This window comes from Pomacea canaliculata, linkage group LG4, assembly GCF_003073045.1.
Source record: "Pomacea canaliculata isolate SZHN2017 linkage group LG4, ASM307304v1, whole genome shotgun sequence".
In the NCBI taxonomy this organism is placed as follows: Eukaryota; Metazoa; Mollusca; class Gastropoda; order Architaenioglossa; family Ampullariidae; genus Pomacea; species Pomacea canaliculata.
In genome coordinates this window covers 29,082,710-29,098,498 of record NC_037593.1, presented here as the reverse complement: position 1 = coordinate 29,098,498, position 15,789 = coordinate 29,082,710, and the positions used below count along the sequence as shown (strand labels likewise).

Here is a 15,789-nt window from a genome sequence, read left to right as displayed (position 1 = left end):
TTAAAGCTTAACATTCTATTTTGAAGTAATATTCCTACAGCTCCAAAACACAAGGCACATCAATATGAGAAAATAATAATAAAAAAAGGAATAGTACCACACGTTTATTCAATTTTCAACGATAAAAATGTATACAGCACCATCACAAATCCCACTCTTTGAGAAAACTGGCAGGAGAATATCTGAGCAAAAAAAGTTATATGAACTGAACACAACAGAAATGAAGAAATATCCAAGAAAAAAAATCACCTCCAAATGGTAATTGAAAGGTCTATACTCACTAGATGATCTGAGTCAATATGCACCATTACCACAAACAGAAGATTTCATTTCATTCACAAAATTCACATATTTGAAAACATGCATAATTTCATGACCTATATACAATTGTCTCAATATTTCTAATGATTTTACAAAATAATCCTCAGTTAAAAGAATTTTAAATAATGCTGCGATTTCCAACACACTATCTCTGTACCTTTCTCTTGAGAGTACTAAGAATAGCAATATTTTTCTTGTTTATTGATATATTGATCTCTGTGCGTGCTGGTGAAACAACTTGTCATTTTTGAAAATTAAATTCTGGGAAGGAATTAACTCTGTTTTAATAAGTCAGTGATATGAATAATATGGAATAGTGCATCTTGATGGTTTCTTTACTTAATGCCAATTATAATGGCGAATGAAATCACAGTATCTTTGACTATAGAGAATCAGAGAATTTATGTAGTACTTACAAATAAATAGCATTAGACAGCACAGGTGATATACACATCTTACACACATCATCCATCAACCCCATTTAATAAACATTATATCAAAAGAAATAAAACGCCAAAAAGAGGCATAAGTTTGATTTGCAAAAAGATTTCAACAATTATATACCTTGTCCAAAATATTACTGTGGTCACAAAACATTGCTAGTTCCTGTTGGATACACAGCATTAATAAATTGTTCTTTTTTTTTTTGTTGAAGTGCTTTTGTGCAACTCTTTTTGTACTTTAATAAGAAGCTTGTATAAAGCAGCATCACAGTCTTGCATAAAAACAAACTTTAAAAGCTTGATCACATAAGCCATAACTAAAATAAAAATGAGATCTTTCACAAAAGTAAATGTAAATATGATATTCAACAACAGAAAAAAAATTGAATATTCGATTCTTTTTAAACTCTTTTGTAGTTCAGTGAGGGGATGGTGACAGAATGTGTGAAATATCAGATCATTGTTGCTCCTTACTTAATCAGTTAATGACATCCAGTCGAACTTGAGAAAGAGTTCAATGAGAAATGAATCCATAATTCTTTACCCCCTGTTAATGTCATGGAGGGCCGTCAGTATATATCAGGGAAAAATAAATATATTAAAAAATTTTCCAAGAATAGATGCATAAATGTTAATACTGATATAAAGTTAACAATAAACACAGTTCAAAATTCACAACAGAACAGTTATCCCCTTTTGTGAATACTCCACATACAAAAAACAAATGATTTATTTGGCTTTAAAATATTGCTAAAGATCGACAGATACCTGTAGACTAATAAAAAGCATTTCGTTAACAATGTGAATGTGTGAACCTTTTGTTTTCTTAGTCTGTAAGTGTAATTCCAAGCAGTTACACTTCAAATTATTCAAAGTCACAAGAGTTGCAAAAACTGCAGCATTTATCCATGTGCTCCCCCCAATTATCAGTACCAGTCAAGGGACAGATGACTAAAAAAAGAGGAATATATGAGTACAACATACAAGTTACTTTTAAACACAAACAATGGCAAAAGCATCTATTAAACACTCAGTGCTATGGCACACATATGGCAGCAATCATAAATATTGTCAAGATAACACAGTTTTAGCATTCTCGGGGTATAACAATGACCTGAAACTACCCTTCCTCTAAACAAAACTGCTATTTTAAAACAATGATCGAATGGATTAAACAGAAAGTGCACCACAGTTGCTGAAAGTTTTGGAGGAACAGTGATTTTAAACATAAAAAATTAAAGCCAGCACAATCAGGATAAATTGACAAGGCTTCGTAAGGTACAACAGTGCTAATGTTTCTACATCATTATTTCTCTATCACTTCCTTGTAGGCATAAGGTAAAGAAATAGGTGAATGAATATCATGCAACCAAATTAGCTTGACAAAATAGTCTCCCATGCTTTGCATACAAGAAAAGAGAAGAAAAAAAATTATTTCCTAAGTTTCATCCTTTAAACGTTTGCAAAGCCAGATGAGAAGGGACGTTGTCCGTGACATGGCATGCAGACGGTCAGATACATTCTCATCCCAACCAGTGCTTCCAACATATACAACAATCTTCCTTTCCAAACCTCTTACGATTTCATGGTGTGCCACAGTCACTTTGTTGGTTGCAGCCAGTGCCAGATCTCTAAAATCATCCTCTGGCCCCAACACTTGCACAGGAATTTCAGCTTCCTGCAATCCCTTCACAAGTCCAGTGTCCTTCACCTTGTCAGTCCAGTAGAGAATGAGAACATCCCGGTACTGTAGAAATGTTGCCATGGAAGCATCTGTAGAAGATAAGCTTGGACCTTAACAATGAACATGAGTTAGAACTGTAATGGTTCTGAAGTAATAATGATGTTTGTGCAAGTTTCACAAATGTGCATTGACATGCACAAATGAAACAGAAAATAATAAAACACAAACACATGTATATATATACATCATAGCATGAACAAAATGCATCCCCTACCTCCCTGGCCAACAAGAAGGGTTTTGAGATAATTCGCCAAGTCCAATCCACACTGTTGACAATTTCGAGCACAAGGGTCCACACTATGATCCTCTTCATGGTACATGCGTACAATATGTGGTCCATCACATGGCGCTGGTGCACTATGTTTAGTGTAACTGTGCAAACGTTCATAATCATCCTCATAGAAAATATTGCAACTTCAGGCAAACAAGTACATACAAGAAGTAACTATTTCACCCACTTCATTGAGCTTTGGTTCCACTTTAAAGTTGCCATTGTTCAGAGCTAAAATAAGAAAATTCTAAAACTGTTGATTGAAAAGGCAAATATAGTAGACTATTTAGGTCAATTGAATGTTAGAACAGTTTTTAGATCAGTTAGTCCTCTCTGTGTGTGAGTGTGTGTGTGTGTCAAGAGAGATTTTAATCCCAAAGATTGTTTCTATGTACTACTGGAACTAGAAAACTATTCTCTTCAGCAGGCGTGGTGCTTTTAAAAGAATGCAAAGATGTGATAATATGAAAGAAATTATGAAGAAAGCACCCGTTTAAAAGCATGTGGAAGAGACTGAAAGAAGACAGGAAAATCATGTTGATCAGCTGACAATCTTCGCATGCCCTGACTTCTAATAAGACACACTTAGCTTCACTGACCTGTACACACTTTTGCACTCTAGCTCTTTAGCTTTCTTCACCTCTTCCAGCACAACTGGGGGGCAACGAAGTGGGGCTGTCAGTTTCTTTTCAATCATGTCTTCAGGTCTGTGTGTGTGACGCATTGCTGCTGACCACAGGTTAAGGTGAGGCAAGTGATTGTGCAGCTCATGAAAGAAATTCTGGAAATGAATTTCATCACTGCAAAAAAGATGAATTTAAAAATTAGTTTTAGGTAAATCTTTTACGGTAAATCATAAGATCACACTTTACCATGGGTAGGTAGAGTGAAAGGCACTAAATCTCAAGACAAGCATATTTGTTGTCTTTTGTCTTACCAGAGTTTTGTATCTTAACACTGAATGTGTGATACTAATATTTCTGAATTCCAGTAATCTGCTGTTTTCAAAAGGATAATGAGTGGTTTTTTTATCGTTAAGACTCAATGAAGGTTTTGCACACTTTCTACAGTCCTTCCATTTCGCAGATAAGTGATCCCACTAAATGTACTTAAATGATCTAAAAGTCTTTTGTAAATTGTTTAAAACTACTGATGTCTGGAAATCAAGGTGTCTGCTCTTTTTCAGTATCACTTAAATGTCAACCACAACTAACAAAAAATGGCAAAGAAGAAAGCATTAACACAAAAGCTAAAATATACCTGGCATCGGGCCCCACTTCATCAGCCAGAACATACAGCTTTCCTTCTTGAGCCTCATTCACTAGTTCTTCAATAGCTCGTTTCACATCTTGACCATTCCGAAAGTTGAATTCATGGTAACAAACACGTTCTGTTTTAAACTTTTTGTTTTCTGTAGACTCAGAGTACTCTTCCCATGATTCTTCCATAGTTTTCTTCAGTTGATGATGGAGGAGGTAGCAGCTAATACGGCTAATGTCCCAAGTACTCACAACATGAACAGTACAGCCAAGCCTCAGCCACTCCAAACCCTTTAGCACAAGGACGATAGATTTACCTGTGCCAGGAGGACCAGTCAAGAAAACTAGTGGCAACTGTTCTTTGAGAAGAGCCAACTGCTCAGGGTAGAGGGCCAAAAGTGCCATCCTGTTCCCTGCCTCAGCCACTGCCTCTCCTTTAGTTCTGAGCTCTAAGCGTGGTGATGTGATGCAATGCACACTTACCACTGTGGCTGGCCCACAAAACCTAGGGTAATGCCCAACAAATCAGATATTAATATATAATGCACATAAAATGGGAAGGCTAAAAAGGTATTGATATAAAGAGTAGGAATCTGTGAGAATTAGCAGGGGATGTTAGGCAACCACAGCATGACATCTACATTCAAAGTATTTGTTTGCATATGTGTGTCTATGTGCCCACACATGCATGTTGGTGTGAGTATGTAAGTGAGAGTGAGATACCTGGAGTATGAATATCACGAAAACTATAGACACCAAATTTAAGAAATTTACCTTGCAACCAATCTTTCATATAGCAGACTTAAATGTGGTTTAGGAGCAGACAATGCCTTTAACTTTTCCCACCAATTATGCATATTCTGCACTATGTCAGGACTGACAATCCAAGGTGTTGATTGTACATGCAGATTGTCAGAACAAAGACATAAGTCAATGGCCTTATCCAGATCTTCAGTTCCCAAGCAGCTGCACAGTTTCTAGTAACAAAAATCTGTTATACATTATACATTCATCTTTCTCGATCTACACTTGTTTTCTCTCATAAGCACAAATGAAAAAATACACTTTATATAAATTAAAAAGAGCAAGTAAAGTGGACATAAATAAAGAAGTAGTATTTAAGAAAATATATACTGTTCCTAATTATTAGGCATGATCCAGAACATATAAAAGACTGAATGTGTGCAATAAGTGCAAAATGACTTTTATATCAGTGAACTGAGCTCAGTTATGGTACTTTTTCCAAAATCTGATTGGATAATCTTTCTTCCTCCAGATAAAATCTTACAAATGTCATCATGCACAAAAGGAAATCCATGGATGTCCAGGAACAGTTGATGTAATTAATGCATGATTCCCACCTCTCCAAACAGCAGCCTTTACAGCAGCAGCATATCCATGTATATTGTCAATGGCAATGTTATTAACCTCTCTCTATGAATGATGATGTTTCTATGTGTGCATACAGAGCTGAGAAGAAGATTATTCACTAAGATTTGGGAGACTTTTTTCTTGTTCTGAGCTTAGCTGCTATCTGGAAAAAAAAAATATGTGCACTCTAGCTTAAAGTCATTTACATTTGGTAACTATGTGTTGGAAGTTGCCTTTTCCTTTCCTCGTATGTGCTTCAATAATTATGAAGTGAGGCAGAATGGAAGTCTACATTAATATGTAATTCTTTGACATATTTTCTAACATATTAAGAAAAAAAATAAAAAATGTATAATTTTCTTGCCTTTCCTGTAGCTTTGTTATGTATGACAGCCTGTCTTAGCTGTGAAGTGGTCACATAAGGCAAAATGATACTTTTTCTTATGAATATCTCTGTCTCCATGTCGTTAACTAAATGTGAAAGAACTCTCTCTGCCTTTGTCAATTGCTCTATTCCCTTTTCAACCTTCTTACAGATTTCATTAACTTGATCATTGTCTTGCAAATTCAGTTCATCAGCATTGATACCAATAGATTTAATCTCAAGCACGATAATGCCAAACTGTTTGTGGATAATCAGAACATCAAAATCTCCACGGCACGACTTCATATCCCTTGGTTTAGGAAGGTGTTTGACCAGCTTAGCAAAGGATGGCGTGGATAAGTAATCACTATATTGCAACTGGCTTAGTACCACCATGATTTCTTCTAAGTGGATATCAGCCCATTTTCTGAGGCAGTATAAAACATGCTGCTGTGCTCTGTCATCCCTGATATAACAATCCTGAACAGGTTTTAGCTGAGTGGGACCTTTTAGGGTTGACCACATGCCTGTGCAGTGTATTGTGTGGTCCTTTCTTTCTAGCTTCTCTTGGCTCTTTTCAGATGTACCTTGGGTCAAGTCTGCTGAGTCTGCATCTTTCAAGGTAGACTGTACACTGGAACAGTGTGTAATGCTATCTTTTCTCATTTGTTCTTTTTGTTCCTTTCTGGGTGTTTCTTGGGTCCTTTCTGTTAAGTTTGACCCATCTGGTTTTTTCCAGATCATTACTTCCTGACCAGCAAATATATCTTTCTCACAGGGCACACGATTCATAAAAATATCTGGTATGAAGTATGTTTTCCTTTGAAAGTCGGGCATCCAGGCTTTCATGTAATCTATCAAAATCTGTTCTGCCTCCTTAAACAAAAGAAAAAAATATTAAACCTTCTCTGTAACCTTTTACTGTAAATATGCAATAGGTAACGCTTTGTGCTAATTTGTAAAACAGCATCCCTTTAAACTGATGACTGGTTAAATTCAGCCACTATACTCTGTTTTTCATTTGTTTCTTACTGTTCTCTGCTTTTCTCATGTGTACAAGATGCAAGTGCCCACAAAGACACACATATATATATATCTCTACGCACACATATATTTATATACACATGCACTCTCTTGCTCTTACTGACTCTCTCCCTGTCCCCCTCTACCCTCTAAACAAATCCTCCTCTCTCATTTTACATGCATTTCTTAAAAATCTGCTCCAAATGAATGCAATTGTGTAAATTCTGTTTAAACACTGAATGGTAACTAAGCTGAAATAAGCAAAAAGCTCAATCAGAATTGCCTTTATTGCTATACAATTCAGGTAAAGGTTGTTCCAAAACTTTTTGGGTCATTGGAAAATGAGATTTTGAAGACTTTACTTATTTTGGGACTAGCTTTATATGAGGGTGGTGCCCATCTCACCTCCCTCACTCCCTTACCTTTTCCCACCTTCTATGAAGTCAGACACCCATTCCTTATCAAGTAGGTGCACATCTTGGTTTGGAAGCCAATGCTCTAGCCACTAAATCCAAAAATCCTTAAAGTGAAGGAGATGAAAAATCCCAGGTTGAAGAAAAACCTAATGACTCCATACACACACATCCATTCTCACGTCTGAGACAGGAAGAAACACAACTGGTGCACATCAAACATAAAAAATTACATATGGTCTTCTTACCATGGATCCTTGACGGTCCATGTTTGATTGCTCAAGTTTGCTCTCCTGTACCAAAAATTAAGCTGCATAGATACAATATAAAATATCAGATTAATTGTCTTTGTTGTTGATATTTATAACATTGAAACAGCTGTTTACAATTCAAGGACCAAGTCTTTAGAATAAATCACTGGTTTTTTTTTTAAAAAGTTAATACAGAATTATAGGATTAAAAAAAGTCACAATTTAAGTCCCAAAACATGTTTTCATAATGCATCATATTATAGGGCATGTGCCAATGATGCTTTCTGTAAATAAAGCAATTTCTAAACATTTTAGAAAACGGTAACATTCACAGAAATATGAGAATATCCACATCCATGCACAACCTCATCAAAGCAATTCACACACCCCCACCCCCACCCCCGGACTACATGCACAAACAAATATTTAAAAGAGACATCAACACCCATAATTATTAGCAAACCAATGAACTCTAACTAAAGATTATAAGAGCATCATATTGGTGTTTGGTTATAACAGAGATTTTACCTTTAAGACATTTGTTACACCATGCATGAAAAAAATTCTAAAATCAGCAAATACAAATTTCACTTAAAGAATTCTACCCCCTCCAGATAAACTAATTAACTGCTCAAAATCTCACTACGGACAACGGCCTGAGCTAAGAAAAGTCCCCTAATGACAGAATAATCACTCATTCCGTGTGATCTCACCTCAAGCAGCGCTTCTCATAGTTCTTGATCCTGTGTTATCAGCACGAATGGGGGTAGCCAAGAGAAATTACACACCATCACAAACATTGACCAACTTAGGTCGTCGAAAAGCTTCCAGATAAAATAAGCTGGTTGCTATTTTAAATTTTCTTTCCACTTGGTACGAAAACATGGCAGACCCTACCCCAACAGTCATTTACTTTTTGAATTGCCCATCCCAACAGCACAAAGCCAATTTCTCGAAAATACATGTACATGTTAACATGTAATGTTCAAGTTGTTTACCGCTATCCATTCCAGAAACCGTAACTCTAGATGTTTGCTACTTCGCACAAGCAGCAGAGTTGTATCCCTTCTTCCACTTGGTGTCTATGATGACCTCCGTGTCATCGTCTGAGGATACATAATTCTTTCTTTCTGGATGTCGTACTTGTTCAAAGGGGTAGCCGTTGGTATTGAACTCCCTCTATACTGCCCCTTGCATGATTGGGGCGCACGGTAGTGTAGTGGTTGAAACATTCGTCTTGTCACCACTGTAGTGAGAAACTCAAGGTGTCAACTTTGTCATCATCTATAAGGGATTCTCCTGGCTGCAAGCCATCGTAAGAATACAGAAACTGTCGTCTGCATATAGTCATGTCCCAGACAAAAGCGCCGGAGACCTCCTCAACCCTCCCCACAACCATATCAGCACTACTTGTTATTTTCTGTGAGAGGCTCCATCGACAATTTACCTGGCTACACCATCGGTCTTTTTGAAGCTAATCATGTCCTTTCTCTCTTTCTCTCCTTTCGAGTGTTTTATATTTACCCTGCTGACTTTTGGCCTATGACCTGCCGGCAAGAACTTGCAGTGGCCAAATACTGCATCTCAAAATATCAGTCACGCATTATACAGAGTCTGTTGTAAGAGAAATTAATTATTCCTCATCTTAAATACGTACATTTGGCAGAACGAAATACCGCGCATATCTCAACGATTCGCTAAAGGGAAAAACGACTGTACCATCCACATCCTTCACTATTCACTCCTTTTCCTTTATATTTTTCTTCTTTCTCCATACTTACTTTCGTTGTCACCTTTTTTCTTTCTTTTTCTCTTCTTTCCTCGATCACTTTATAATTTTTCTCTTTATTACTTTCATTTTAACATCTATCCACCCGTTTACTTATTCGTCCGTCCGTTTAGTCTGTCAGCATCTTCGTCTATTGTGTCTGTATGCGCGTTTTCCTGTTATTATATGATTATTCCAACGGTTTGTCTGTCTGTTTGTCAGCCAGTTCCGTCGTACAGATCAGATATCAATAATTAGCCTACTCCGTTATTTTTTAATGAAGCTGATTATTAAGATTTCGATCTGTATTTGTGTATGACCTCCTTCTTACAGGAGAAACGCTAACATCAGCTATAACAATACCCATAGATCTTCCGCGAAGGGAGCCTGAAAAGGTAGGAGACAGGGTATACTGGCGAGGTTCAAAGGGAGACTGTCGTATGAAGATATCTCCTCCGCCTGGAATATGCCCTCCACTTTGTTCCATGCTCTGTCTTTCATTACGTTCAAGTCCATCAATCTGCCTTTTCCATTTTCTTCTATATTTGCCGCAAGATCGTAATTTGTAAACAAATTACAGGCTCAGTTCTGTGGCCATCGTGTGGAAGCCTGGCCTTGCTGCTAGAACAGTGGACCACTTCGCATCCAGTACCTCTACTTCCCTCCACACATATCCCAAGACTCAAGCGCTTAGCTAATCAGTGGCAAGGATCAACAAGTAGACGATGTGTTCTCATAGCGCATTGTCTGATCCCCTAAGCCTGGTTCACAATCTTGACCAAACTCGAGTCTGCAACGCCCACTTTCTGTTGTTAGGAAGTGAAACTGGGATCGACTTTGATCGCCAGTCTTCCTGAACCAGTTTCTGACAGGAAATGATTGACAGATTAAGGTAGGTTTATTGTATTGTCTGACATGTAAGGTCCGTGACCCACTGTGATTTCATAAGCAAATGCACAAACGCCCATCCACCTTCATCCACCCCCATCCATATCGCACTTTCTGCTATATAAGCCGTTTTCTCACACCTAAGCCCAGCGAACCCCACCTATATGTTCGTTCTATGGCTCCACTGGCAGAGAAAAGAATACAGAGAATTTTGATGACTACTGAGACTACAAAATGTACTGTAGCCGAGACAGCAAAAGACAAAATCCAGGTAGTAGACCACGACTTGTGCAGCTAATTAATAATTACCCACCCTGACACTTTTCATCATGGTTTAAACTCCTTTTGTTTGCCAATGATCAGGCAAATTTCAAAGAACAACTGCTAGCACACACTGGACTACCAAGATGGCGCATGACGACGTCATGATCGTTTCTAAATACGTCATGCTGAAACCGCTCCGAGAGAAAGCAAGTGGATGGCCGAAGTAGCTTGCTGTGGGCCGAGAGGTCTATTCAACCAGCTATGGTTTTGTGTGGCACTCATCACTCGCTTCCTGACTGGCGATCAATCAGCTATAATTGGGAATAAATATGGATCGCTTGGCGTACCTCGCCGCCCCTTACCTCCCCTCCTCCTCTCCTCTTCTCCTCTATCAGTGTTTTCCAAATTGGCCAAATCCTCTTTCATTCCCAGTGGACCCGCGCGCCAGATCAATAGCCAATCATTTTATTTCGAGAACGTGACCGCGTCTTCTTTGGAAAGATTGTCTCGATTTCATCCCAGTCTGTTTTTCAGTCTCTCTCCCTCCTTTAGAAAACACAGAGAGAGAGAGAGAGGTGGAGAGAGAGAAGTGGAGAGAGAGAGGTGGAGAGAGAGAGAGAGAGCGATTTACCTTGTCCGAGGTTTTTTGAAGACTTTCTAAAGTGATCTTCAGGGACAAAGGCAGAGAGCAGTCTGCAAAAGCCCAGAGCAAATAGCTGAAAATCTTGATTGAGAGCGCAGGGCTCCTACACACTCAATGTCAACGGAGAGGGAAAAAGAAAGAAAGACAAGGTCCAAGAAACATCAACACATTTTCATGGCTTTGGCTAAACTGGTAGTCACGTGAGGTGCATATTGATAAACAATCACAGCCACGTATCCCACAAATGTAAAGTCAGTCCTTTTATATGAATCTGAGACATGGCGTGTGACAAACACCATCACCAACAAGATTCAGACATTCGTCAACAGATGTCTGCTCCGCATCCTCAACATCAGATGGCCCGAGAAGATCTCCAATACAGACCTGTGGGAGAGAACCGACCAAAATCCTGCCAGTCAAGACATCAAGAAGCGGAAGTGGGGCTGGATCGGTTACACGGCCGGCAAGCTCTTGGCTGGAACCCACAGGGGAGGCGCAGGGTTGGGAGACCCAGACAGACGTGGAGGAGATCAGTTCACAGAGAGGTGGAGACAGCTGGCATGACATGGTCCCAACGAGAAAGGGATGCCCAGAACCGGGTCCGATGGCAGGAGTGTAGTTGCGTCCCTATGCTTCACTGGCGGCGACTAGGAACAAGAAGATCCCACCATTCCATACGAATACGTAGGGTAGATGTGTAGACAATTACAAACAAATACGGGCAGAAATGGAGAAATGCATAGCCGGATGGTTAGAGCACCCGCATTAGAGGCCGAATGGAGGATACTGGTCAGCTTGTTATGGGTTTGAAACAGTCGTCGAATGGATTTCTGATAACTTAGAGAGGCGGGAATGTAAGACAGCGTTGGAGAAGAGGAGACCACCGTCCTTATAAACAAATAAAGGCCCGAGAAAAAAGTTATCTCTAACGAGAAGTCACCGGACTACCTTACTCTATCTTATACAGAGACAATCATATAAAGACATATAGAAGTGCACACACCTCCCTTTAAAAGTGGTCTTGTGTGATTTGGGTACGAAACCTTTTGCCAGTTTGCCTGGGAATTTTTTTAACCGATAATTTCCAGAGACGCAAATGATCATGTGATTTCTGTGTGGACCAAATAAAAAACAGATAAAATTAAAAAAACAAAACAAAACAAAACAAAAAAAAAAACAACAGTGTAATGTATCAACGCAGTGTCAGAATACACACACACACACTCTTTCTGTATGTTCCGTTTTTTTTTTTTGTTTTTTTTTTTTCCTTTTCTTTTCTCCATCACTGCCTGCCTGCCCTGGTCTCACTTTTTGCCCGTTTTACTTGCAGAACAAATAACAACAACAAAATAATACAATAAAATCAGCCAGCTATACCCAGTTAGGTTAGTCTGCACATGCAAACTCCAGCTACAAGGCAGTAAACAATCTGACCCCAAAAAATATTTGTCGAGGTGGAAGCTTTCATCATGTGGGCGCAAAGCTTGGACCAAGTTGCTGCCTTCTGTTTGAATAAAGACTGAATACCCGTTACAGCGCTTGTCGCCATGGCAGCACCTTACCCGACATCGAAAAACCATTCAGGATGCCAGGAACAAGCAGCGCGGAAAACAAAGCAATGGAATCAATAGAATCAGGAAGGGTCATCACCTAGTGGAAGAAGTCGAAAACTTTTGCTGACAATTATTTGTGGGCAAGCTACCTCCATTTCAACGGCATGTTTTCACCAAACCCACGTGAGAATTTTTTTAAAGACACATTCATAGCTAGGTCACACCTCTGTATGATGTTCATGCTGCTCGTGATGTCCAGCTGGAGAGCCACTCAAGGGTCACCAAACCATCAGCGGCTGCAAAATGCGCAGAAGAGATGGAGGGAACAGCAAGTAGAATGATGGAACGACAAACACAAAATGCTGGCTGAACTGTATAAGGAATGTAAAAGTAAACCTCCATTTGTTGAGGATTTGTTGTCGAGGGACGCCATCAAACCCGCTGAGCGAGAGTTTGTTTTTTGGTCTTCTAAATGCGGTCTGTCGAAAGGTTGGCATCATGGACCTGGCAATCGTGCCATGCGATGTCCACCCTGATTGTAGCGAAGTGGAGAAGACTGTCATGACAGAGATGCCTATCTTGTCAACTGGTACATCCTAGGCCTGTGTCACAAGTTAGGGCCACTTTGTCTTCGCAAAATAGTTTCACTGAAATATAGTGTGCTCCGAGAAGCTGCCCACAGCTGTTTCCAAACGGTTCAAACCAAATAGTTTGTTTGAAACCCAAAGTTTGAAAGTAAACAATTCAGGGATCGTATTCATGGACATCGGCAATTTACACATGGGTGAATGGGTGAATTTGTCCTAACGAGTATGGAACTAGATGACACAAAGTCCCGATCCCTATTCTTGAGCCACTGAAGTTACCTCACCGACCAGAAAAAAAAATGTCATTTCGCGTGCGGCGTTCAGTCGAGATGTGAAGTGGGAAACCTACAATAACAAAGAAAACAATTTTTTAACTCGAAAACATAAACAAGATTCTGTATAAATTAAAATTTTATTTATTCTGATAGATTTATTTTGATATATTTGTCTCTGCTGTGCACCAAATCGTAATGCACCAGTTACAGGTCCTTCGCCGGGGCAGACTGCAGTGGGCCCACGTGCACGACCCGTGCCGTGGAAAGTTGGTCAACGTGTTCACCTGCTTCTATTCGGAAAAACTGTTTGTCATTTGCCCCGGTCGTGAATAAACCCCGCATGCTCAAACCGTCTTTTAGTTTGTCTTTTGATGTTCAACAATCAAAATGCACAACTTCAAATAAATTAACTGGTGATCGATTTCCCCGAAGCTGCAATAACCTATCGGATAAAGTGAATTTTTTTGAATGCATTACAGGTTCTATTTCTAACGGATACTATTTTATTTTATTTTAGCAAACACGTTTTCTGGTTGTAATGTTTGCTGTTATGGAGAACTCTGTGTGTGTGTGTGTGTGTGTTGATAAGACAGTATTGGATTTAGGTTAGGCTTAGAGCTTGGGTGAAGGTTTTATGCTTTGTTTGTTTTTGTTTTTTGTTTTGTTGTTGTTGTTGTTGTTGTTGTTGTTGTTGTTGTTGTTGTTTGGGTTTTTTTTTATTTTGGTGGAAAGATTGTACAAAACCAGAGGCAAAATCGCGAAAAAAAATGTATAGTCGTGTTCCACCCCTCGCTAGAAATGTTACTGCTTACGTCAGGCGAGATCACCTTGGATGATTCCACAGTGCATCGTCACATCCGTCTTCGTGAAGAAAACTTCCGTCTCATCCATAGACTTTTAACCCTTTAAACCCGCCCTCTAGATGTCTCGTCATCGTATCAGAGTGCTTCATCGATGATTCTCCACCTTTAAAAAATAATTACCAAATAATCTTACCTTAACTTCTCACACAGAAGTTCATTAGCACTTAAGACTTTTTAATTGAGATTTTCGCTTTGCGAACGTTTTAAGTAGGCGCCATACTGGCCGGCCATCTCACGCCTCATTAAGAATGGCAGCCCCCTAACGGTGGGTCGATTTTATGGGAGAGGATGTCTTTTCTGCTGGCCTTTCTCGGGATCGAACCGTAAGCTACCTTTTTAGACTCGCTACCTTGAAGAGGTCATCGATTTTCGCTTCTCTTACCTTTCACAGGCTCCCGCTGCTCGCAGTTACCGCCATTCAGAGTGAGCTCCCCTGTCCCCGGCGCCGGAAATGACGCTCAATTTGTCGAATCAAGCCATTACCGCGTACACACATATTCCATCCTATGGCCAGTCTGGAACCGACCTGCTGAAAGGACTGAGAACCGAAATGGGTTCGGTGGAGCTACGTCCCCTTTTCCATCAACACTCTGCATGTGTGTCGTCTTCAGGGAAGCAAACTTCAACTGCATGAAGGTTAATGGATTAATTACATTGATCTGTCCGTCCATCCATCCATTCGTCGACAATATCCAATCTTTCTTAGATGTTTGTCTTTCTGAGAATCCATTTGTCTTGTGTCCTCTTAATGTGTCTTGATTTAAGTCAGTTTTGGTCAGGAAAATAGTGATGTGTATGTCTGACGGTTGTAAAACGATCTTTCGCCTTCACTTGAATTTTTTCTTACCTTAGCTCTCACATGAAGCTATAAATTTCTTGATTTTAATTGCAAAGTCTCTTTGATTATTTACCATAAACCTGGTTTTGTTGAATGTAAACTGAGCCATTACTCGGAAAAATTAAAAACGTTTGAAAGTGCTGTTAAGAGACTCGCTGAAGCTCTCAGTCAGCAGGGAAGGTAGCTCTCTTTTTCATCTTCTAAATCCTCCATCGAAACAGAAATATAATATTATCACTCTTTTTCACAATAAAGTGAAAAGAAATTTCTGAAAAGGCGAGCGGATATTATGGATTAAATGACCATGCTTCATTTAGTTTTAGAATGTCTGTTTCATATTTTTTCAGGTTGCATTTCTTCTTATCGCAACTGTTAGAAAACAAACATCATTTACAAGGAGAAGGTTGGTAATGTCTGCTAAAGAGGGGAGATGACAGAAGTGGCAAGAGAAATGAAGATATTGACACTTGCTCCTTGAATCGAAGAGCTTCCCGGCAACAGAATTATTAATAAAATAAAGAACACTTGAAGACCAGACGGATGCATAAGTGCTATCTCATAATCTAGAATCAAAATACAACAAATACTGAAGTCATGGCGACGGCAGTGACAGTAAACATAATTTGATTATTATTGTAATAGGTGCTCAC

The 15,789-nt window shown here is 39.1% G+C and overlaps 1 protein-coding gene across 2 annotated transcripts; it reads right to left on the bottom strand.

The window, feature by feature from the left end:
* Positions 1-88: 88 nt before the first annotated feature.
* LOC112561642 lies at positions 89-8,490 on the bottom strand. 2 transcript variants are annotated; one of them, XM_025234231.1, is made up of 8 exons: positions 8,174-8,490; positions 7,458-7,502; positions 5,774-6,649; positions 4,813-5,015; positions 4,040-4,543; positions 3,379-3,579; positions 2,723-2,880; positions 89-2,537 (listed from the first exon to the last, which is right to left on the bottom strand). In XM_025234231.1, exons 2-8 carry the CDS (start codon positions 7,476-7,478, stop codon positions 2,203-2,205), a joined length of 2,298 nt encoding a protein of 765 aa, XP_025090016.1. In that variant the 5' UTR covers positions 7,479-7,502; positions 8,174-8,490; the 3' UTR covers positions 89-2,202. The 2 variants fall into 2 exon arrangements, with proteins under 2 accessions (XP_025090016.1, XP_025090015.1); XM_025234230.1 differs by having other exon boundaries at positions 7,458-7,519; positions 8,174-8,489.
* Positions 8,491-15,789: the final 7,299 nt, after the last annotated feature.